This window comes from Eubalaena glacialis, chromosome 4, assembly GCF_028564815.1.
Source record: "Eubalaena glacialis isolate mEubGla1 chromosome 4, mEubGla1.1.hap2.+ XY, whole genome shotgun sequence".
Taxonomy (NCBI): domain Eukaryota; kingdom Metazoa; phylum Chordata; class Mammalia; order Artiodactyla; family Balaenidae; genus Eubalaena; species Eubalaena glacialis.
The window spans coordinates 186,331,439-186,354,006 of record NC_083719.1 but is presented as its reverse complement, the minus strand read 5'-3'; the positions used below and the strand labels follow the sequence as shown (position 1 = coordinate 186,354,006).

General features: G+C 62.0%; 1 protein-coding gene, 1 non-coding gene and 1 pseudogene across 2 annotated transcripts; 1 reads left to right on the top strand and 2 right to left on the bottom strand.

Moving 5' to 3' along the window:
- The first annotated feature begins 4,607 nt into the window (after positions 1-4,607).
- On the top strand, positions 4,608-18,386 carry EFNA2 (ephrin A2). Its single transcript, XM_061190919.1, has 4 exons — positions 4,608-4,750; positions 15,018-15,331; positions 17,389-17,454; positions 18,119-18,386. The coding sequence occupies exons 1-4, from the start codon at positions 4,608-4,610 to the stop codon at positions 18,238-18,240; spliced, it is 645 nt and encodes a 214-aa protein (XP_061046902.1). The 3' UTR covers positions 18,241-18,386.
- LOC133091639 (small nucleolar RNA U3) lies at positions 14,227-14,360 on the bottom strand (annotated as a pseudogene).
- Positions 18,387-21,938: 3,552 nt separating the features above from the next.
- Positions 21,939-22,064, bottom strand: LOC133091628 (U6atac minor spliceosomal RNA). Its single transcript, XR_009700959.1, has one exon. It is a non-coding gene; the product is annotated as a U6atac minor spliceosomal RNA (small nuclear RNA).
- Between the last annotated feature and the right edge of the window lie 504 nt (positions 22,065-22,568).

The following is a 22,568-nucleotide window of genomic DNA, read 5'->3' as shown; positions in this document are numbered from 1 at the left end:
CCCCCGGCGTTAGTGCCGGGTAATTGGCAGCCCCCGCCAAGGGTAATGCACTATTAGCGGGAAGTGCTCGGCGGCTAAGAGCCGGGAGAGGAGCCTGTCAGCGCGAGATGAAAGGCCCCCGGGCCCGGGTGGCTGGAGGGCCGCGTGTGCGTGTGCATGCCGGCTCGGGAGGCGTTCCAGCACCTTCTCCGCACTCACACACGGGCACAGGCATGACACGGCTGCGAGGACAGGCGACACGGCCGCCAGGTGTGCGGGACGGACACAGGGCACAAGCCCACACGCGCGCACACACGGGTGTCGCTCGCAGCGGGTCCCAAGCCCGCGCCGGGTGATGGTGCGCAGACCCACAGCCCGGCGCCCTCGAGGACCCTCCCACCACCTCCGTCCCCCAGCCCCCACCCTGGGAGTGCCCACTGGACACGCAGCAAAGCAGCCCCCTCGGCCCGGGAGCCACGTTGGGGTCTCTGGCTCCTGTGCGGCTAGACGGCCTCGCCCCCAACCTCGGTTCTCCGTCTGGGGACTGGGGCCGGGAGGGGGCGGGGAACCTGGTCAAGGCCAGGCGTCTTCCCTGTAGGTGGGAGCCCCTCTGCTGGTTCTGACGTGGTCTCCCTCGGACGTGGCCCCCGCTCCCCTGGGGTCAGCAGGCGAGGGAGCTGTGCCCTCCCTGGGGTTCCCAGGACCCCTCCCCTGATCCCCTATCCTACCCGGGGGCTCAGCCCCGCCTCCCCCATCTCCTCTCTGCGCTGAGCCGCCACCTCCCTTCTCTACGGAGGCCTTGATGTCCTGGTCCCGGACAAAAGTGGCGGTCCAGGTGGCCACCCAGGCACGGCTCCACCCAGAGCCGTACCACCCAGTATGGTGACCGTGACTAGCTATTTATATCCACGTTAATTAAACGTAGGTGAAGTCTAAAGTCCTGTTCCTCATCGTACTGACCACATTTCATGGGCCCAGTAGCCATGTGGAACTGCTGGTGGTGCCTGTGTTGGACTTATCCATCCTTGTGGGAAGTTCTTTTGGACAGTGGTGGTCTAGCCCCCAGAGGAGGGGGTCTGTGTCCAGGGCCCTGGGGCTGGGAGGGGGAGGAGGGAGGAGGGTGGAGAGGAGGGAGGGGAGCGGGGAGGAAGAGGAGGAGGAGGGGGAGGGGGGAATAGCTGGGATGACGCCTGCTTGGTCCGGCGCTGGCCTGGCTGTGGAGCTTGCAGGAATCTGAGGTCCGGGCTGAGGTTTCAAGGGCCTGGCTGGACACTGGACATGAGGGTGGGAATTTTAATTTACCAGCAAGAGAAAGGGACCGGTTGGTTTGTTTATGCTCAGTCACAGCCTGGAGAACTCTCCTTGAGACCCGCTCTGACCTGGTTCAGTGAAGCCCCAGACCCGCCAAGACCCCCTGCCCTCCCCGGCGACCCCTTCCCGCCTCTTGAAAAGCACTCGAGCCGGAGCGGGCGGCGGACTGGGTCCAATATTTTCTGTAATGAGAAATTTTTGCCCGCATATTTTTAGCTTTCTCCAAGGCGCTGTGGCCTTTGAAGGTTGAGGGGGTGCTGGTCGCTGATGCCAAGCCCTGGGAATTCACCCTGTGGGCTGGGGCGACAGGTAATGGGTGGTGGGCACTGGGCCGGGGGTCAGTGGGCAGAGGGTGATGGGTGGTGTGTGATGTGTTGGGGCTCGTGGGCGGCGGGTGACGGGTCAGGAGCCAGTGGGGGTGGGCAGGGGACAGTGGGTAGGGGGTGATCGGTCAGGGTTGGTGGGCAGTGGGCAGTGGGTGCTGAAGCAGGGGTGCTGGGCACAGACTAGGGGCAGGTCTGGGCCTGGCTTGGACAAGACCCTCCCTGAGTCTGAGGTGGACCTTCGAGCCCAGGAGTGCAGACTGCAGTGGACGGGGACAGACCCCATCAAAAACCCTGCCCTGGGTCTGGGCCTGGAGCTGACAGTCGACCCTGAGTGACCCCTGACCCTGATTGAGCCTTGAACCTAAGACTGACCCCGGTCCCCAAAGTGAGCCTGACCACTGACCCTTGATTGCAGCAGAAGCTTACTCCAGAATGACCCCTGACCTTAGCTGACCCCCCTGCCGGCAGAGCCTGGAGGCTGGGATGGCCACCCACTCTGGGAGGCCGACAGAGCCTCTTGGGGGCCCACAGCGGGGCCCACCGGGCAGGGGTCCACAAGGGCAGATGGGCAGCTGTTCCCGCGCCTCCGTCCCCGCCTTACCCAGGGCCGAACCGTGGAGCAGCCCTGCCCTCCCCTCCCCTCCCTGGGGGCCCCTCCTCCGGGAGCGCGGCGGGCGCAGGGAGGTTGAATGGGGGACGTGCGCCTTTGTTCCTGTCCCTGCTCGGGCTCTGACCTTGAGAGAGAGACAAGAACAGAAGGAAAACGGAGCTTCTGCTCAAATCCGCTCGGCGGCAGTGGCTCTCGCCTCGGTGGCCCCTGCATGCAAATGAGCCGACCCATCCAGGCCTTTGCCGGATGTCCCCTCACCTGCTGTGCCCTTCTGTCTCCCACACCCCTGCAACCCTGCGGGTCCAAGTCCTGCTGGGTGTGACAGAAGAGACCCTCGCCCATCCATGAAGTCCCATGCCATGGAGGGTGCTCTCGTCCCAGGGCAGAGAGAGCTTCTGGGTGGACCCCTTTGCCGGCCAGGCCTGGCACCCCTGGGCTCGCAGCCCCTCTTCCTGGGCTCAGGCCCCACGCCTTCCAGAGTGGTGGCCCCATCACTTCCCAAAGAGCCAGACCAGCCAGCCTGGGCCGAGCCTGGCCTGTGTGGCTGGAGCCCCAGGCCCTCACTCCAGTGGTGTCCAGATGGTCTGTTTGGGGCCTTGCCAGGTGACCCTGGGCCAGTTCTGGTCCTCTCTCTGCCTCCCGGGCCTGCCCCACCCACCACCTGGGGGCAGGTTCCCACCCTCCTCTGTGGAGCCACCTCAGCCAGCCCTGGGACTTCAAACTTGGGTACCTGCAGTCAATGGACAAGACCCAGAAGCCAGAACACCCCAAACAGATGGGCAGAGTTCCCTGGAGGGCAGAGAACAGAGAACCTTGTGGGCGGGGTGTGGGGGGTGGCTGAAGTACAGGGAGGACGACAGGCCTTGAAGGAGGAACCAGAATTTTACAGCAAGAGCGGGGAAGGCCTCCCAGGCACGGTGCAGCCCAAGCAAAGAGGGGGGAGCCGGGAGGAGAGCAGGAAGCTCAGGGCACATGTGGAACATGGCCACAGCATATCGGAAATGTGTAGCTGGGGCGGGTGCATTTACCATCCCCGCCTGGCTGGGGCAAAGCTTAGTTTGCCAGTCTCTGGCCTCTCAAGGTTCTTGCGAGGAGTTTCGATAATCCCTCACATGGGGACCTTCCAGCTCTTGGCTCCCAGGCCCTGCACCAGGCCTGGGAGAGTGAAACAAAGCCAGAGAGGTGGAATCTGGCTGGGCACCTCTGGCACTTTCCTGCCAGCACTTGGTGACAGCGTACCTCCACAAACTCAGAGTCTGGTGAGGGAGACTATGACATGAATGAGGACAGAAATGAAGGACAGTCTCCCAGTTCCACAGTCAGCAATTTGCCCCCTTCCTCCGCGAGTGGTCACTGAGTGCCCCGAACCCATCAGGCACTCTAGCCCTTTGCTGAAGCTGCACCCTCCGCCTGACGCCCTTCCCATCTTCCGCCCCGGTCAGACTCCCCGTGCTCCCACCCGCTGTTGGCCTGGACCCAATTCCGGGTTGCTGGGAGTATTGGGCACCTACTATGCTTGGCACCCTTAGGGGCTGAGGTCAGGATTCCTATTTTGTTTCCTAGATGAACAAACAGACTCAGAGAGGAGAAGTGACTGCCCTGGGGTCCCCCTGGGTGGCAGCAGTGGACACTGGCTTTGGACTTTGGTCAGCCTGACTGTAGAACTCTTCACCAGGCTGGACAGGGTGGTACGGCATGGGCTGGGCCTGGTTTAGGATTTGGGGTCTGGGTTTGAATGAGGGAGGAGAGATGGGAGTGAGCAATCTCTGTGTCTTCTGCTCCTGGCACCGGGCCAGGCTCTGGAGACCCGCTTGGTGGCTTGAATGGAGGTGATTGAGAGCAACTCAGCGACCCCGGCCTGGCCCCGTGATGACAGGGGCGGATGCAGGGCCCCTCAGAGTTGGGGTGGCCGGGGAGCTGGTGGGGGCAGGACCCCGGGGGTGCAGGCAGCCCGACGGGGGGGACGCGTCCCGGAAAGTCGGGGCGGGGCGGGGGGTGGAGAGGTAGGGGCGCGGCGGGGGCTGGAGCCCCCCGCCCAGCCCCCGCGCGGCTGGGGCACGGCAGGAGGGGGCGCCCGCGGCCCTCCCGGCGCTCGGGCGGGACAAAGGCCGGAGTCCCGGCCCCTCCCCGGCGGTGCGGCGGCGACGGCCCGTGCTCTCAGAGTCCGAGCGGCCGGGCCGGCGCCCCGGCGCCCCGCCCGCCGCCGCCTGACTTCTCCGGCGCCCGAGGTCGCGCGCGCTCAGGCGGGGGCGGCCGGGGATCTCCAAGCGCCGGCGCTCCCTCCTCCCGCCCGCCCCGCGCCCGCCCGCTCGGCGGCGGCGGAGGAGGCGGAGACGGCTGGCAGGCGGCGGCCAGGCGAGCGCGGCGGCCGGACCGGGGCCATGGCGCCCGCGCAGCGCCCGCTGCTGCCGCTGCTGCTGCTGCTGCTGCCGCTGCCGCCGCCGCCGCCCTTCGCGCGCGCCGAGGACGCCGCCCGCGGCAACTCGGACCGCTACGCCGTCTACTGGAACCGCAGCAACCCCAGGTGAGCGTGGCCGCGGGCGGGGACCGGGCGCCGGGAGACTCCGGACGCTCCCATCCCAGCCTGGTCTCCCGCCCCGGGCTCGGGGCGACCCTGCGCGCTGCCCCCGGAGTGGGGGCGCCCGCTTCCCACGGGCGCCCCCAGGGAGTTCCGGCCCCCAGAGTTTGGGGGTCTCACGCTCCGTGTGCATCTACCCCCAGGGCGCCCCTCCGCCTGCAGATTTGGGCGCCCTGCATGCCCCGGCGCGCCGCCGGCCCTGGAGTTTGGGGATCCCTTCTGGCACCCTCAGATGCAGTGCGGCCCTGAGTTCCCTCCCCGGACTTGGGGCACCCCATCTTCTGGCCTCTCCAGGGACCCCCGCTGGCTTTAGAGTTGGTGGGGATTCCCGGGAACCTTGTCACTGAGCCGCGCCCGGAGGTGGGGGACCGTGGCCCCTCGGGGGAGGAGTCCAGGGGTGCGTTCTGCCGGCGGGTCCCCAGATGAACTTGGGGAAGTTAGAATGTTCCTCCCTACGGGCCGGCGTCCACATTCGCTGCAGGGGGTCCCTGGCCCCTGCTCTGCAGGGACAGAGAGACTGAGGCACCAAGGGGGCTGGTGGTCTGTCCCGAGAGTCCTGACCAGGTGGCGTCCTCTCCTGTCCTGACGCTGGTGGGGAAACTGAGGCACAGAGGGGCCGAGCGGCTGGCTCAAGGTCACGGCCAGGGGAGCAGAGCTGGGACAGGGACCCAGGTGGCCTTGTGCCCAGCCTGCCACGCCCGGCCGAGTTGCCCCGCCCGCCTGCCTGCAGTCCTCCTCGATGTCAGGCGCTGAGTGCCATCTGGGGGGCAGCAGAAGCCCTTGTTTGTCGAGTGAGAAAAGTTTGCTGGTGACTGACCACATCCTGGACAGCAGCAGGCACTTCGGACCATCCAGGGTCTGGGAGGCTGGAGCGGGCTGGGGATCCGTGGGAGATGGGGCTTCGGGGTCCTGCTGCTCCCGGTCAGCCCCACGGTCACGGTCACCGTTGTATCGAGGCCAGCCGGGCTGCACGTGGGGGTAGAGGCGCTGGCCTCCCCGCCCCCTGACCCTCTGCTACCAGTCACTTTCTCTCGGTTTTCAAGCACCAGCCGCACCGCCTTCCACAGCCCGCCGTCCCCTCACTGTCCCCCACCGTTCTCCATCCTCCACTGGAAAGTTGCATAAAGGGCCATCTTTGAGGCAGGCCTGGGACCAGGGCAGTCAGGGTCCTGGGTGGGGGCAGGGAGCACGCCCAGACACCCCCCTCCATTGCCTGGCTGTGGGATTGGGCCCCGGGGCCGAGGGCAGAGACCCCGGGCCTAGGAGGGTTGGCCGGGCCACCATGGAGCTGGTCCCCCGCGTGGCCCGCCCCGCTGGTCACATGTGGGTTTGATTAAGGCTCTTCCTTGCGGCCAAGCAGGGAGCCCAGCGGGCAGCACTTCCCCGGCCCAAGTTTTTGGTTTCAGCTCCGGAATCTCCGTCCCGGCATGGCCTGTCCTTTGTTCTAACAAACGCCAGACACGCGAGGAGCCTCGAACGGGGACAGAAGGGGGTCGTTGGGGCCGCCTGCTGCCCCACCTGCCACCGGGCCGCAGGCAGGATCTCGGCCGGGAAGGAGGCAGCCCGTGGGGCCGGGCTCCGGCCGGCCGCTCGGCCGCTCGGCCGCCTCCTGTTGCTGACCTGATAGCCCCGCTCCGACCAGCCGCCCGAGGGGACGGCCTTGCTGTCCAGCGCAGACCCTGGCAGTCAGGGCCTTCCTCTCCTATCTCTCCTCCCCCTTCTCTGCCTGGGGCATCCTGGGTGGGAGGTGACCTCCCCGACCTCTTGCGATGGGGTCTGGGGCCCTGGGGAGCCCCTTGCCCAAGAAGCCCGGTTGGGTCCAGAATTGGGGCTCCATCCATCGCTGAGGTTCAGGGGCTCTTCCAAAGGAGGCCTTGGAGGCCCGGGGGCCCCTCAGGAGGTTTCGTGTCCAGGGGTGTCTGGACTGGAATCTGCGTCCGGTGACAGGGTGTGTGCCAGTCACGGGAGGAGGGGTGCTGTCCGGCCTCGGGGTCCGAGGGCACCCGGAATGGAGATTTCCTGAGGGCACCCAGTCCCGGGGGCAGCTGCCAGGGTCCGGGGGTGCGGGGAGAAGTGTGGAGTCATTGAGCGGGCCCCACGCAGGAGGCAGTCCTGCGGGCAGAGACGGGCCTGTGCGGGGAGAGACAAGGATGGGGTCGAAACAGAGAGATTGGTGGCGGCGGCAGGAGGAGGAGACGGGGAACGCAGGGACGGGGGCCATGCCGGAGACAGGGGCGCACACAAAAGGCACCGTGGGGACGGGGATGGAGCCAGGGCTGGGCAGGCTCGGGTGGGGGGCGGTCGGGCAGCCAGCGGAGGAGCGGGGGTGGGAGGGAATGAGTGCGCTCAGGTGGGCTCAGTGAGGCCGACCACCCTCGCCCGGCCGGGCCTGGTACCCGCGCCGAGGTAATGCGTATGTGGCTATGTCTCCCCAGTTGCATTCTCCTGCTGTGCCGTGTATTTCCTGCGCACGTGAGGCTGGCGGACGTTGCCAGGGAGCCCTGCACCCACCTCCGCCGCAGCCAAAGGGTGGAGCCCAGTCCAGCCACCTGGCCCCGGCACCCCGACCAGCCGGCTGTCCAGCCGTCTCTCCGGCCGGCCCCTGCCTGGGCCGGGCACTCCCGGGCTGGCTGCCGGGCGTCTCTGGACCTGTCCGCGGCCCGGGTGGGACTGGGCCGGGGGTCCTGGTTGACTGCTCACGGGCCGAGCGTGGGGCTGCGGGTGCATCTGTGTACATGGGGGACCCGGGGGCACCCAGGAGTCTCTTTGAGCTGCAGGGTGTGTCTGCACGTGTCACTGCGTGTAGCTGCGTGTTCTCGCCCATGATGTTCGGGGGTCCTGGGGCCCTGGGAGGTGCAGAACTGTGTGTGTGGAGCACATGTGTCACCCCGCCACACAGACGCTCGTGTGCCTACGTGTGCACGGCGACCCTGGCCCTGGACGTTTGCATGCGCCCACGTGAGTGTGCCTGGAGTACACACGTGTGCGGGGTGCATGCATGTTTGCAGCAGTGTGTCTGGGTGTGGAATGTACGTGGTGTCTGCGGTGCGTGTGTATATCTGTGTGTGCAGATTGGCACCTGGGGAGCAGGTGCATCTGTATGTGGGATGCATGCATGTCTTTAGAGTATCTGCGTGTGCGGCCCGGCTCTGGCCGTCCCGGGGACTCCGGTGAGGGGGCAGACACTCCACACCAGTGGGGGCACAGCTTGCCCTCCCTGCCCGCCCGGCCGCTCCTCCTCCGCCCCCTCCTCCAGCCCAGTGGGTTTCTGCTGGGGGGACGTGGCCAGATCCCATGGGCACCGTGCCACCCTCGGTGCAGAGGGGCCGTCGAGGTTCAGAGCTGGCACCGGCAGGACACCCGCCGTCCCCGGGGCCCCCCACCTGGTTGGGGGCCTGTAGCCCGGGTGGACCCAGCGGTGCGGACCCGGGTGGAGGCTCTGATCACCCTCGGGTGTGGGCAGCAGCCACGTTCCCCTCTCAAACGACCGGGTGGGAAGATGGCGACTGGGGCAGCATCTTCCCCATGGGGGGGGATGTCGGGCACCCCGGTCCCTGCCAGCCTCGTCCAGGCCTCCAGGGAACCGGCTTTGAAGGGGGCGATGCCTTATTTTGCCGCATGAGGCTTTTTTGTTTCCTTTGGAAGAGGCTCGACCACCCGGCTTGCAGGGTGGGGTGGGGGGTGGCTTGGAGAGTGAGGATCCATGGGTCTGGGGGGCCGTGGGGGGCCGGGGCTCGGACTCGGGGATCTGGGAAGCCTGGCTGTACCCTCGGGTGGGCAGCTTGGCTGCTCGGAGCCCCCGCGCCTCCTCCAGGAAGTGGGCTGGTGGGTTTTGTCACTCTGCGGATGGCAGCAGGGCGCAGCGTGGACGGGCGAGGCATGGGCGTGACCCCAGGGAATCAGAGGCCCCCGAGGGGGAGAGGAAACCGATGCAGCTCCTGTGGGCAAGCGGGGGAGCCTTGGGGACCAGGCCCTCACATCTGCAGCAGTCGTGACGTTAGGGGGGGAACCAGAGTGCCGGGGCTGCGGGGTGTTTCTCAGATACCCCCACCCTGCCGGGGGCCTGGGCGCTGAAGCTGGGGTCCACAGGCTCCCTGTCCCCAGCCTTGGTCCCTCCCCACAGTGGACCTCTCCCCTCCCCAGGCTGCTCAGTTTGCAGAGGAAGGAACCGAGGCTAGGGACCAGCTCAGGACACAGGGCGGTGCGGGGGGCGCCTCCAGCCTGCCTGGGAGCTGGGCCGGGGAAGGGGCGGCCGTCTCTGACCTCGGGACCCCCCAGCAGACGTCCCGCGAGGTTCACGGGTCCCTCGAGGTCATGGGTGCAAAGGTGGTTTTCCTCGGGACGGCAGGTGCGTGAACGGGGGTCTGGAAGACAGGCTTCTTGCAGGGCCGATGGCTGGTTCTGCAGCTTCCGAGCCGGGCCTGCTGGGGGGGTCCCGCCTCGCAGCAGGTTTTCTCTGGGACAACCCCCTTCCCCTTTCCTCCTCCTCAGGACCCGGCACTCGGCCAGCCTTGCCCCCCGCCCCCCAGGTGCTGCTTTGGGGAAATTGTCTCTTTGGAAGACGGGTCCAGAGGGGGCTTGGCTGCATCCCCCACCTGGTGGGCCATGCTGGGAAAGGGCAGAGCCGCCTTTGTGGCTGCCCCATGGCAGACGCGCAGCTGAAGGCTGGGAGCACAGAAGCCAGAATCCGAGCTCTGCACCGGCCGGCCCTGGGTGGGGGGAGCCTGTCCCCACACCCCCTCCCACGCAGGGACCCTGGCTTCGAGGGGCTCGTTCCACCACCCGGGCCACGTTGCCCCTCGCCTGCCCCAACCCAGCCATGCACCCCCTAATCTGCCCACCCCATGGGTCGGACTCCCCCTTAAGCCCCCGTTTCATGGACCCAGAGAAAGTGACTCCTCTGTGGTCATGAGGAAGTCGAGTCCAGTGGGGTGACCCCCTCCAAGAGGCAGCCACGTCTGGGGCTGGCCGAGGAGCATCAGGGACACCATGCACACCGGGGGGCAGAGGAGGGCGCGGTGACCGAGGCAGGTGTGCCCCATGGACCGTGCACCTGGGCCTCCTCCTGCCTCAGACCAAGGCCTGAGGGGTGGGGTGGCCCTGAGGCCCTCCCCCTACCTTTCCTGCTCACCCAGCCCCATTTGTTTACCTCTTGCTTCAGCTCTGGGGTCCGTGCCTCAGTTTACCCATCCACACACAAGGCCATAATCGTCCTTTCTCAGCTGATCCTGCACCACCCTGGGGCCCTAATTTTCTGGGAGGTCCTCCCCACTTCCCACCAGCAGGAGGAAGGCGGCCAGGCCTTGGATGGGGGACATGTCTTCTTGGCCCCTAGAAAAGCTGGGGGAGGACACAGGTCTCAGGGGTCTTGCTGGGGGTGGCAGGCGGGGATGGGCGAGCTCGGCCCACCCTGGGCCTCGGGGCTGTTTTGCCCACTCAGGCCGGCCTGGGCGTGCTGTTTGCTGGGATCTTTGTTGGCATGTCTGAGCGCCTTTAGTAGGAGCTGTGCATGGACTCAGACCAGGGAGGTAGAGGCAGAGCCACAGGGAGTGAGGGGGACACAGACTCCACTGCCCGCCTTGCCCGTGCCTCAGTTTCCAGTCTGGGAAGGTGGCACAGCACCCCACCCCCATTTTGGGTGAGACTCCTAATTAGTGGCTTTGCTATTAGCATCTAATGACTTGACAGTGGCCCGATTGGAGCTGATTAGCTGCGGGCTGGGTGTTGCTGGGGAAGGGGTGGTGGGTGGGTTGGTGGCGGGTAAGGGTCACCTGGGCTTTGGGGGGGCTGCCTGCAGGGTGGACTTTGGCAGGAGGCCGGCAGGGTGAGCAGCTGGGGGTGAAGGTGTGGCGGGGCGGGGGCGGGGAGGTCTGAAAGCCTCGGGAGCCCTCTGTCTGGGAACCATCCCAAGTCAGTCATTAACCCCTTAGTGAGAATTTCGATCTCTATCCGCCGCTCCCGCGGAGCATTTGCATATCAGGCTTCGGCACTAACGGAGGAAATGAAGGCTTTGTCTTGCTCTCACCAGGCTCCGTTTGGGGTGGGGGCCCGCTCCCCTGCGTAAGCGTCACCCTGAGCGGGGCGAGGCACCAACTTGGAACAGGAATGCCAACGCAGCAAGGCCGTCACTATTTTAGAGCAGGGAAGGGAGAAAAATGGTCCATTTAGGCGGCCAGAGCTCAGGTGTGTGTGTGGGTGTAGGCGTCTCCTGGGGACCCGCCTGTCTGGGGTCCTCACTCTCCCACCTGGGGGCAGCTTTCTGCTCCCCATGACTGTAGCACCTCAAAGACCTCGAGTCTTTGGCCTTTGTTTGATTAGCAAACATATATTGAGCACCACTGTATACAGGGCCTGTGCGGGCTACAGGGAAAAGGGCAGAGAAGGAGGCCAACCCCCAGGATCCAAGGAAGTCAGACAATGGGCTGCTTAAAGGTATAAATACGATGATGTCCAAACGAGATGAGTTGGGTAAAGTAGGGAAAAACGTGCCAGGCAGAGGGAACAGCATGTGCAAAGGCCCTGGGGTGGGGGCTTCCCTGGTGGCACAGTGATTAGGAATCCACCTGCCAATGCAGGGGACCCGGGTTCGAACCCTGGTCCGGGAAGATCCCACATGCTGTGGAGCAGCTAAGCCCGTGCTCTGCAACTACTGAGCCTGGGCTCTAGAGCCCACGAGCCATAACTACTGAGCCCAGGCACCACAACTACTGAAGCTTGCGTGCGACTAGAGCCCGTGCTCTGCAACTGCAACAAGAGAAGAGAAGCCCGCGCCCAGCAACAAAGAGTAGCCCCCCCTCGCCGCAACTAGAGAAAGCCCGCGTGCAGCAATAAAGACCCAACGCAGCCAAAAAAAAAAGACCCTGGGGTGGGACCAGGAGCAGCCCGGAGGCTGGTGTGCCTGGAGGGGAGTGAGCTGGGGGAGCCAGAGGGCGATGAGGTTGGGGATGGACGGGGGCCACATGTGGCCTCGTGGGCCTGGGAGGACTGTGGATTTTGTTCTGTGTTGGGGGAGCCAATGGAGGGCTTTGAGACAGTGGGTCATGGGGTCTGATATACACTCAGAAAAGTGAGCCCTGGATTTTGGGAGGCCAGGAGTCTGGCCGCCCTAGTGGGGCTCAGGTGTCCAGCCTCTGAGGCAGCAAAGCAGCTTCGGTCTCTGATATTCTTCAGAAAGTGAGCTGGGGGGACCTGACGGTGCAGGTGTCACGGGGGGAGGGAGGCAAGCCTGATGGGACAGGCAGGAGGAAAGGGGAGCCCACCTTCTGGAGTCCATTCTCTCCCAGAAAGACCGTGCGTGGAGTCACGTTCTCTTTCAGGTTGAGTATACATCCCTCGGCATCGTGCCAGGGCAAGAGGGAACACTGAGGGCCGGAGGCCAGGACCAGGACTCCCCCCACTGCCTGTGGTTCCCCGTCACAGCCTCCCCTGCAGGGCCCACCTGGGTGAGGCTGGGTCCCTGGGCGGCTGCTGGGCCACAGCTGCCATCGATCGGCTGATCAATGGGGCTTTCAGTGGGGCCGGGAAGGAGCGAAAATGACTTTTCAAAAAGCCTGGAGCAGCTTCTGCATCGACCGTGCCCAAGGAGCCGGAGGACGCGGCCGGTCAATGAGACGCCCGTGCCTGGCCAGCCGTGGAGCTGCCTGAGGGACGGGCAGGGTCCCAGCCCGACCCAGGGCCGCCCCGCATGCATCTATGCAGTGCCTGCTGTGTACAGAGCTGGAGTTCTCCCATCAGCCTTGAGGACCATCCCCACGGCACAGAGTTGGAAACTGAGGCTTTGAGAAGAGGAGCTGTGAGATCCACCTGGGTTCCAACCTGTGACTGACCTGCATTTGAGGTTCCTCGGCCCCCAAGTGACCCCCGAGGCCAGACACATTTATTCTGCAAACGCCTTCCCACCTCTGCGAGAGGGGGTGGCCTCCCCGTCCCTGGATGAACCCAGTGGAGCAGGGAAGGGGCTGGAGGTGAATCCACTCCCCCGCTCCCCAACCTGAAATTCTGCGAGCCTTGACCTCAGCCCCAGACGTGAATCATCATGCTGGGTCCCTGCTGACGGAGGGGGAGACTGAGGCACCGTGAGCTGGTCCCCTGTCTCCGTCATTCCAGCTCTGGGTTCCCAGGAGCCCTCGCCCCCACCTGGCTCAGTCTCACGGGCGGCGGGGGGCCAGCCGATGCCATCTGATAATCCAGCTGCCCCCTCAGGTGCCAGCTGTGGGAATTAGCGCACCTGGCATGGGGGCCACCTTGCTCCCTCCCATGGGCCGGGGCGGCTGGCACGGCGGGCACGGAGGCAGCGGCGTGGCTGGGATCCTAGCAGCCCTCCCTGCCTCTGACCGCACTGGGCCTCAGTTTCCCAGCCGATACAGAGAGTGGAGGAGGCTGGGGGAGCCCGCCCCCCAACCCCCTGATGCTCAGGCCTTTTATGTGCTAATAAGCCCCTCTCGGGAGGCCCCCTTGTCCCCCCTCGGTCCAGGCCACGTTTACATGACGGGCCCGGGGCACCGCGTCCAGGAGGTCTAGGGGCTCCTGGCGCTGTAGCCCGAGGCGGTGATGGAAGGGGAGCTGCTGGTCCCTCGCTCAGCTGACCTCCATCCTTGACAGATGAGCCTGGGTCAGGAGCCCCCCCCCAGAGAAAGGGGTGCAGGCTGCATGACAGTGTGGGGAGACCTCCAGAGCAAAGCCTGGGAGGCAGGGCTTGGGGGTGGAGGTGTCAGGGGTGGGGAAGCTGGTGGGGTGACCAGGAAGTTGAGGGGTAGCTGCCAGATTTTGGAGGCTCTGGAGGAAGAAGGAAGGATGTCACACAGGATGGAAGGGGTGGGGCTGGGGGGCTTGAACCCAGGGCACCCCTGAGTTGGACTGAGCGAGGGAGGGCCTGAGCATCCTTTATGCCAAACCCCGCCCCCTCTGGGGAAACTGAGGCTAGGGGAGGGGCAGAGCTTGCCCCAGAGAGGCTGGGTACACTTGGCCTGTGTCCCACACTGCCCTCGGCCTTCTTTTTTTTTTTTTTAACATCTTTATTGGAGTATAATTGCTTTACAATGGTGTGTTAGCTTCTGCTTTATAACAAAGTGAATCAGCTATACATATACATATATCCCCATATCCCCTCCCTCTTGCGTCTCCCTCCCACCCTCCCTATCCCACCCCTCTAGTTGGTCACAAAGCACCGAGCTGATCTCCCTGTGCTATGCGGCCTCTTCCCACTAGCTATCTATTTTACATTTGGTAGTGTATATAAGTCCATGCCACTCTCTCACTTCGTCCCAGCTTACCCTTCCCCCTCCCTGTGTCCTCAAGTCTATTCTCTATGTCTGCGTTTTTATTCCTGTCCTGACCCTAGGTTCTTCAGAACCATTTTTTTTTTTTTAGATTCCATATGTATGTGTTAGCATACGGTATTTATTTTTCTCTTTCTGACTTATTTCACTCTGTATGACAGACTCTCGGTCCATCCACCTCACTACAAATAACTCAATTTCATTTTTTTTTATGGCTGAGTAATATTGAAACCTCTCTAGTAACGAACTATAGAAATGATCCCTGAAAGTATAGTCTTGCCCTCGGCCTTCTTGGCAGGCAAATCTGCAAAAGGAAAGCTGAGGAGGCTGCATGTGGGGATGGCGTGGGGGGCTGCCTGGAGGAGGGGGCATCGAAGTCAAGCAGTAAGGTTTTTGGAGAGGGACTTCCTGGTGGGGTGGGGTGGGGGATATCTTGTGCCAGGCCTGTTGCGGCTGAGGGGCCCAGATGTGGATTCTGCAGGGGGTGGAGAGACTGGGGGGCTCCGAGTCACGTGGCACCTGCTCGTTTGCATGTGGTTATCCAGAATGCCTGGCGGCAGCGCCTCTTCCCCAGCGCCCAGCAGCGCTAGTCCCAGTCTCAAGGAGCCTGCTGTGGCCTTGGTGGGGCAGGGTTGTGCCAGGCAGGGGGCTGTGGGCTCGGACCCTGGCACCTGTCTGTGGGTAGGGTGCCCGCCCATCGGTCCCCTAACCCCTCCCCCTTCCCCATCTCTGACCTACCCCTTTCTACCTGCACTGACCCGTCTCCACCCGCCTTCGTGCTTCCTGTCCCCTACCCCGTCCCCTCCCACGCGCTGACCGCTGACCCCTCTCCATTTACCCCATCCCTGACCCTCCTCTTCTCCCTTGCACTGATCCGTCATCCCCATCTCGGGCCCAGCCCCTCCCCCCGCGCTGACCGCCGGCCCCGCCCCCAGGTTCCACGCGGGCGCGGCGGACGACGGCGGCGGCTACACGGTGGAGGTGAGCATCAACGACTACCTGGACATCTACTGCCCGCACTACGGGGCGCCACTGCCGCCGGCCGAGCGCATGGAGCGCTACGTGCTGTACATGGTCAACGGCGAGGGCCACGCCTCCTGCGACCACCGGCAGCGCGGCTTCAAGCGCTGGGAGTGTAACCGGCCCGCGGCGCCCGGGGGGCCGCTCAAGTTCTCGGAGAAGTTCCAGCTCTTCACGCCCTTCTCGCTGGGCTTCGAGTTCCGCCCGGGCCATGAGTACTACTACATCTGTGAGTGGGGGCGGGCCAGGGGCGCGGGGGGGGGCCCCCTCCTCCGCGCTGGCCTCTGTCTCCGGGCGGGCGCTCCGGTGGTCTCGCCATCCTCCCCGCAAGCCCCCCTGTGACCTCGGCCCCTGGATAAGCCTCTGGGCCTCTGGACTGGGACCATGTGGTCAGCCTGTCCCACACTGAGACCGGGGGTGCCGTCCCCCCATTGCACTGAGGCGGGAAACTGAGGCCTGCGGAATCTTGAGGGAGGGGGTGAGGGCGACCAACCCTGGACCCGGCAGGGGTCTCCCGGGCCCACCCCCCATCTCCCAGCGGCCCACCCGCGCCCAGATTCCCCGAGGAGCGTGGGGCTTTTCACTGTCGGCTGGTGGCAGCCTTGGGACACTGGGCATGCGTGCCCCGCTGTGAGCCTTGCGGGGGGGCCGGGTAGGCTGCCCCCACCTGTCCTAGGCATCAGGGGTTCCCAAGGGGCCCCTTTTTCCTTCCCATCAAGTGCCAAGGGCAGGGTCTGGGGAGGCGGCAGAGTCGGGCCTGGGTTCAAGTTCCCGTTCAGTGGGGCCTTGGCAGACTGTAGTCTGAGAACCTAAACCAGGAATACTGGGGTCCAGGCATCGCCCCTGCCGAGAGGGGGTATCAGGGAGCCCACCTTGGCATCGGACTCATGCCTCTCCCGAGGCGGTGAGACTTCAACCGATTGTGGAGTCCCATTTCTCAGCGTCCTGGGGGCTGATGGGGAGCAGGTGGGAGGGGGGGTCTACCCCCGGGGCTTCGGAGAGGGAACCAGCGCCTCGCCACCCCGGTTCCTGCTGAGTCAAATTAAACTCTACAAGGCTCCCATTTCCTCCTTTCTCTGCTCTATTTGGAATTTTTCTTTTTAATTCAGGGAAGAAGGGGGTGGGGGAGGGGAAGAAGGTGCTTAAATTAAGTCTCCGTAATATAAGAAAAATTACATTTTTCTTTCCGAAATGGGAGTTTCATAAAGATAATTATTGTAATTATTCGTCCTATCTCTGTGATGAATGTTACTTTTATTACGTGCTTTTTATCTTCATCTCCCAGCACGAGGGGCTTCTGGGGGGGCGGGCAGAGGTGATGGCCACAGAGAGGACCGGCCGAGAGCACAGGCGGGGGCAGGCCCAGCCGCAGCCGTGTGGGTGCCCATGCCTGTTCACTTGTGTGAGCCCCACCACCCGCAGGGCCTCAGGCCTCCCTCCCTGCCCCTGTCCTGGTCCCCGAGCTCCTCCCTCCTGACTCATGGCTGATGCTCTGGTACCTCCCCCGCCCGCCAAGTGGGCCAAGAAGCTGGGAGCCCTATGGTGGAATTTTAGGTGTGAGGACCCAATGCACTTCGGCCTGCACATGACTCGGCGGTGTGGGTCGCTCTCCAGGTGAGGCCGGAAGCTGCCTCCTTCCCAGGGGTAACTGGGTTCCCGGCGTCACCCAGATGGAAAGAATGATTTCCAAAGCACCTCCCATGGGCCAGATGAGTCCAGATAGGGAGTGACTTGCCGACAGGCACCCTGAGAGCAGGGATTTGATCCCTGGTCAATCATTTGGTTACACTGATTTTTTTTTTTTTTTGCTGTTTGATTTTTGTTTTGTTTTGTTTTTGGCCGTGCTGCACGGCATGCGGGATCTTAGTTCCCCGACCAAGGATGGAAGCCGTGCCCCTGGCAGTGAAAGCTAACCACTGGACCGCCAGGGAATTCCCTTTTTTTGCTGATTGGAAACACACCTATTTTTATTCATCACCTTTGAACTTTGCCCTGTGATGCCCTGGGGTGAGATGGAGCCCTGGGGTGACATAGACACCTCACCTGACCCCCGTCTCTGGGGTTAGGATTCAGCAAACTGAGAGGTAGGGGGAGAGTGCAAGAGGACTTCTGGGAAATCATGGGCATTGTGTTTGGGGCTTTGATGTATGATGAGGAGTTTTATGGGTGGATTCCCCAACCTGGGGTCAGGGTTGGGTTACCGGCATAGGGAAGGGGATACAGCCTCAAGAGGTCTCAGGCACCAAGAACCTCCTGCCCTACTAACCCCCAACCCCTTTCTTCCAGCTGCCACGCCCCCCAATGCTGTGGACCGACCCTGCCTGCGGCTGAAGGTTTACGTGCGACCGACCAGTAAGTTATTGGTGGGGGTTCATGTAGGGTCCTCAACTCACAGAACCCAGTGAGTCGTCAGCGGAGTTAGGAGGCGGTCATGGCATAGCCTGGGGAGTCCCACAACCTCAGTGATGGCTGGGACAGGCCCTGCCTGAGCCTCTGTTTTTCCATCTGCAAATGGGGCCATTTCAGACCTTCAAGAATGAGGGTTGAAGTCCATGGCTGGGCTTCATTGAGGCCGAAGCCCCCTTCACCCAGTGAGCGGGTATCACGGAAGTTCTCTGAGATGGACCAACGGGTCTGTGTTCTGAGCTCCTGAAACATGGGGAAGGGGGGTCCTGCAGCCTCGCCACTTCACCCGGCGCCTGCTGATTGCCATGCTCTGCATTGGAGGCACAGCCTCAGCCGAGGTGGACAGAAATCTCTGTGCCCTCGGAGGTGCAGCGAAATGGAGATTTTTTTTTTTTTTTTTTTGGCTGCGCAGTGCATATGGGATCTTAGCTCCCTGACCAAGGGTGGAACCCGTGCCCCCTGCATTGGGAGCGCGGAGTCTTAACCACTGGACCGCCAGGGAAGTCCCGTAATGGAGATGTTTAACAATGTCAGGTCGTGGTGAGGTCTAGGAAGCAGGGTGGGGGGTGGGAGGCCTGCCACTGACCCCCCTGTCTCCCTGTCTACCCAGACGAGACCCTGTATGAGGCCCCCGAGCCCATCTTCACCAGCAATAACTCATGCAGCGGCCTGCGCAGCTGCCAGCTCTTCCTCAGCACCGTCCCCGTGCTGTGGACCCTCCTGGGCTCCTAGTCCCCAATGGGACGTTGGCCCCGCCCTGATGGCCCGCCTCCGAGACCAAATAGAGACTCCACTTCTCCCACGACTGGTGCTGCTTCGCTGGGCAGGGGGCCGTCCACCCGCCCCAGGGCTGGAGGTGGGTGAGGGCAGCCGAGGTCCCCCAACCCCGTGCCAGAGGGGCCGGGTGTCTGCTCAGCTCCTGGCCATGCTGTCTTGTCCGGGGGACCTGCTGAACCCTGGGATCTTTTGGTGATGTTGGTTTTTGTTTTTGAAGTGTATTTTTCATGGTTGCTTCAGAAAGACTTGAGTTTTTAATTTAATTTATTCCTTGCTGTCGCCTGTGACTTTGGGAAGGAAACAGAATGGACAGACGGGGCAGGGGTCCCTGGCCCCCTTGAGGGGAGGGGGATTGGGGCACCCCTGGCCTGGTCACTCCATTTGTTGGGTCCTGGGTGGAGGCAACCATGGAGTGGAACCCCAGGTGCCACGGGACAGGCTGGCCTGAGGCAGAAGGGGCGGGTGGTGAGTCCCCCCGATTCTGGTCCGGGGCCCTCAGACCCCTGTCCTGCCAGCTCTACCCTCCTCCCGCCTGGTGATTGTCTCCTAGAGCAGAAAACCACGGGGTTTCACCAGCGGCCACCATGGAGCCCCGGCCCCCTCGAAATCATAGCATCACAACGTCTTAGAGATGATGTAGGCCCCACCTGTCTGCCCAGCCTCACACAGTCGCCCCCGAGGCCGAGAAGACGTTATATTTCTGTAAATAGAGCCAGCAAGTATATACTGTGATTTATTTTTACTGTATTCCTGAGGATGAACTGGAATGTTTCTTTTTCTCTCACCCCTTCATGGGGGGGGGCTTTTATTTTGATGGGGGGCTTGGGGTAGACTTTTTAGCGTAGAAGCCGCACTTCACAATAAGCTCCTTTGTCTGTCAGACCCCCTTCCCTCTACCGTATGACTAATAATGTTTGTAAGAAAAGGGAAAACAGGACAAAACAAAACGGGGGGGAGGGGAACATCACCACCAAAAAAGAGAAACCCCCTCCCAAAAACACTCTAATGAAGTAAACAGCGCATTTATACAGATTTCATATTTCTACCCGCCTTTCCTGATCTGTGTTTTATATATATTATATATAAATATATATGGCGTGCGGCCGCCGGGAGATGGCTCGGGCACGCCAGTGGGGGGCTTTTGTAGGGGTCGTGGGCGGGCGGCATTGCCACGCCTGGAGCTGGCGACAGGCCCCCCCCACCCCCAACCCCGTCACAATCAACTTTGGATTCTGTATTTTTTTATAATAAAATGAGCGTAAGCATCCAGGCTGTGTGTCTCTGTTGGGGCCGCAGGTCGGGTCTGGAACCTGCTGGGGAGGGGTGTCTTTAAGGAATGTCTGGAGACCCCGGGGCCGGTTGTGATCCTTTGGTTTTGTGTATCGTTTGGGTGCCTGGCCCCGAACTGAGCATCTTATGGGGTGCTGTGCCCTTCATACCACCCCTAGGAGAGGGGAACAAGCCCCTCTCCCCTGGGGCAGCTGGGAGGATGGAGGGAAGAGACGGAGCTGGCTTTGAATACACAACAGGGGCTTGTTAAGTGTCTGTCACCCGATGCACCTGAGCAGGTGGGAATCCCTGGACCCCAGGGCCAGTCAAGGCCTCCTGTACCCTCGTCCTCACTTGAGGGGCGGTCCTTGGGTTCTATGACAGGTCTTTTAGGATCCAACCAAATTCGGTGCCATCTTGGTCACCAAGCTCTGTGGAGGGGTGACTCAGTTTCTCCAACTGCTCCAGGCAAGGGTGGGGGTTTGTCATCTCGAATTCCCTCCTGGCTTTCCGAAAGACATGTGTCAGAGGCTTCTGGGGTCCCAGGGGCCTTCACCCCAGCCTGGCCCCGGAGAGGCACAGAACAGGGCGGAGAGACTGGGGCCTCGGGGCTGCTCCTTGCCTCAGTGTCACCTGCAGGGACTGCGGCGCCCCGGGCACAATTAGCCTGGAGGGAGGGCTCTCAGCGAATTAATTCGGCCGTGCTGGGTCCAGCGACGGGGGCTGCCTCTTAATGAGGCCAGGAAGCGGCACAAAGACCCCTGTGTGCGCCCCGCCTGCCCTGCCCAGCAGCAGTGGGACGGAGGGTGGCCACTGCCGAGCACCACAGAGGGAGAGCCGAGGGATCCCCCCCACTCTGTGGAGAGGACCCCGAGGCTCAGAGAAGGAGGAGGCCCCCCTATGTCCACCCCCCTGAGACCCCTCGCTCGAACACCCCAACTCGGCCACGGGGACAGAGGAAACTGGAGGGCCAGGATTAAATGCAGGGGTCGTGGTGCAGAATCGTAGCAGCTAACTTTGATTTTGTTACTTAAAAAAGAGTTATTGAGATATAGTTCACATACCACACAATCCATCCATTTAAAGTACGATTCCACAATTTTTATCCATTCACAGGGTTGTGCAACCATCACCACTATCTAATTCCAGAACATTCTATCACCCCAAAAAGGAGCCCCATCCCCCTCCCCACCCCCTGACAACCAGGAACCCACTCTCTGTACCTGTGGATCAGCCTGTTCTGGACGTCTCTCATCAGTGGAATCACACACTGCGTGTCCTTCTGTATCTGGCTTCTCTCACTGAGCATCGTGTTCTCACGGTCTCTCCATGTTGTAGCGAGGGTCAGGGCTTCCTACCTTTTCATGGCTGAGTGATGTTCCCGTGTGTGGAGGGATCACTTTCTGTCCATTCACTAGTTTATGGACATTTGGGTTGTTTCCTTTTAGCTATTCTGAGGACTTTTGAGACAAAATTTTAACACAAAAAGGCGACGTTGGATGGGTAAGTATAAAAATAGCTCTATTCCCACCTCGGGGCCTTTGCACGTGCTGTTTCCCCTGTCTGGTGTGCCCTTTCTGCAGACCACTGCTTGACTCTCTCCCCCAGCCCCTTCATAAGGGGTACATGTCCCCTCTAGACCTCCCTGGCCAAGTGGCCCTCACCCCATCCCCCTGCTGTCAAATCTCTGATTCTTCTTTTTTTTTAACAATAATGTGTATTTATTTACCAGGCATTATTTACATCTAATTTACCACATGTATTTTTTTTTATTAGATCTTTATTGGAGTATAATTGCTTCACGATACTATGTTAGTTTCTGTTGTACAACAAAGCGAATCAGCCATATGCATACACATGTCCGCACATCCCCTCCCTCTTGAGCCTCCCTCCCACCCTCCCTATGCCACCCCTCTAGGCGGTCACAAAGCACCGAGCTGATCTCCCTGTGCTGTGTGGCTGCTTCCCACCAGCCAGGTATTTTACATTCGGTAGTGTATATACATCGATGCTTCTCTCACTTCGCCCCAGCTTCCCCCTCCCACCCCACGTCCTCAAGTCCATTCTCTATGTCTACCTCTTTATTCCTGCCCTGCAACTAGGTTCATCAGTACCATTTTTTTTTTTTTTTAGATTCCATATATATGTGTTAGCATACAGTATTTGTTTTTCTCTTTCTGACTTACTTCACTCCGTATGACAGACTCTAGGTCCATCCACCTCACTACAAATAACTCAATTTCGTTTCTTTTTATGGCTGAGTAATATTCCATTGTATATATGTGGCACATCTTCTTCATCCATTCATCTGTCGATGGACATTTAGGTTGGTTCCATGTCCTGGCTATTGTAAATAGTGCTACAATGAACATTATGGTACACGTCAAAAACAGTGGTTAGATGCCACGAAGTAGGTGGCAATGCCTTAACCGTATGCGTGTTGTCAGGCCCGAGGGTCTCTTCCATCCTGGTCGAGGGGAGTGCTAACCTTCTCTCCTTTCATACAACACAAATCTCTGATTCTTTACTTGTCTGTCTTCCCCACCGGCTGGGAGTCCCCAGAGGGCGGGGGGGGGGGACGGGCCCACAGTCAGGAGTCTCCCCTGGGACTTGTCATCTGCCACATGCACAAACACGCGTGCACACACGTGTGTGGAGGAACCCCATGGCCGCGCCCACCTGTGTGCACCCTTGTACCGACAGATGCTTGCGTTTGGGGCCTGGGTCTCTCAGGAACCATGCTGTCCATCACTGGTCACCAGCCACGGCCTCGGGGGCCACCACCAAGGTGCAGAGTGGCCCCTCACTCCTGGGGCTGCACTGGGCACAGCGGGGTACCCCCAGGGTGGCCATCGGTAAAGGGGTCCTGCGTATACCCAGAGGATCCCCAAGGGTGGGGGGTCAGGGAGTTGGGGAGGGGGAGTCCTGAGGTTTCCCCCACATCCTGACGGTCGCTCTCGGGTGGAGCCAGGCCTCCCGGTCGGGGCCCCCTCAGATTCATGGCCGCCTAGGCT

Bases quoted from the DNA above. Each gene is read 5' to 3' on its own strand.
- EFNA2 (XM_061190919.1), top strand. From the start codon at position 4,608: ATGGCGCCCGCGCAGCGCCCGCTGCTGCCGCTGCTGCTGCTGCTGCTG. The intron at 4,751-15,017 runs GTGAGCGTGGCC...CCCCGCCCCCAG, and splicing joins TGGAACCGCAGCAACCCCAG to GTTCCACGCGGGCGCGGCGG. The intron at 17,455-18,118 runs GTAAGTTATTGG...CTGTCTACCCAG, and splicing joins GGTTTACGTGCGACCGACCA to ACGAGACCCTGTATGAGGCC.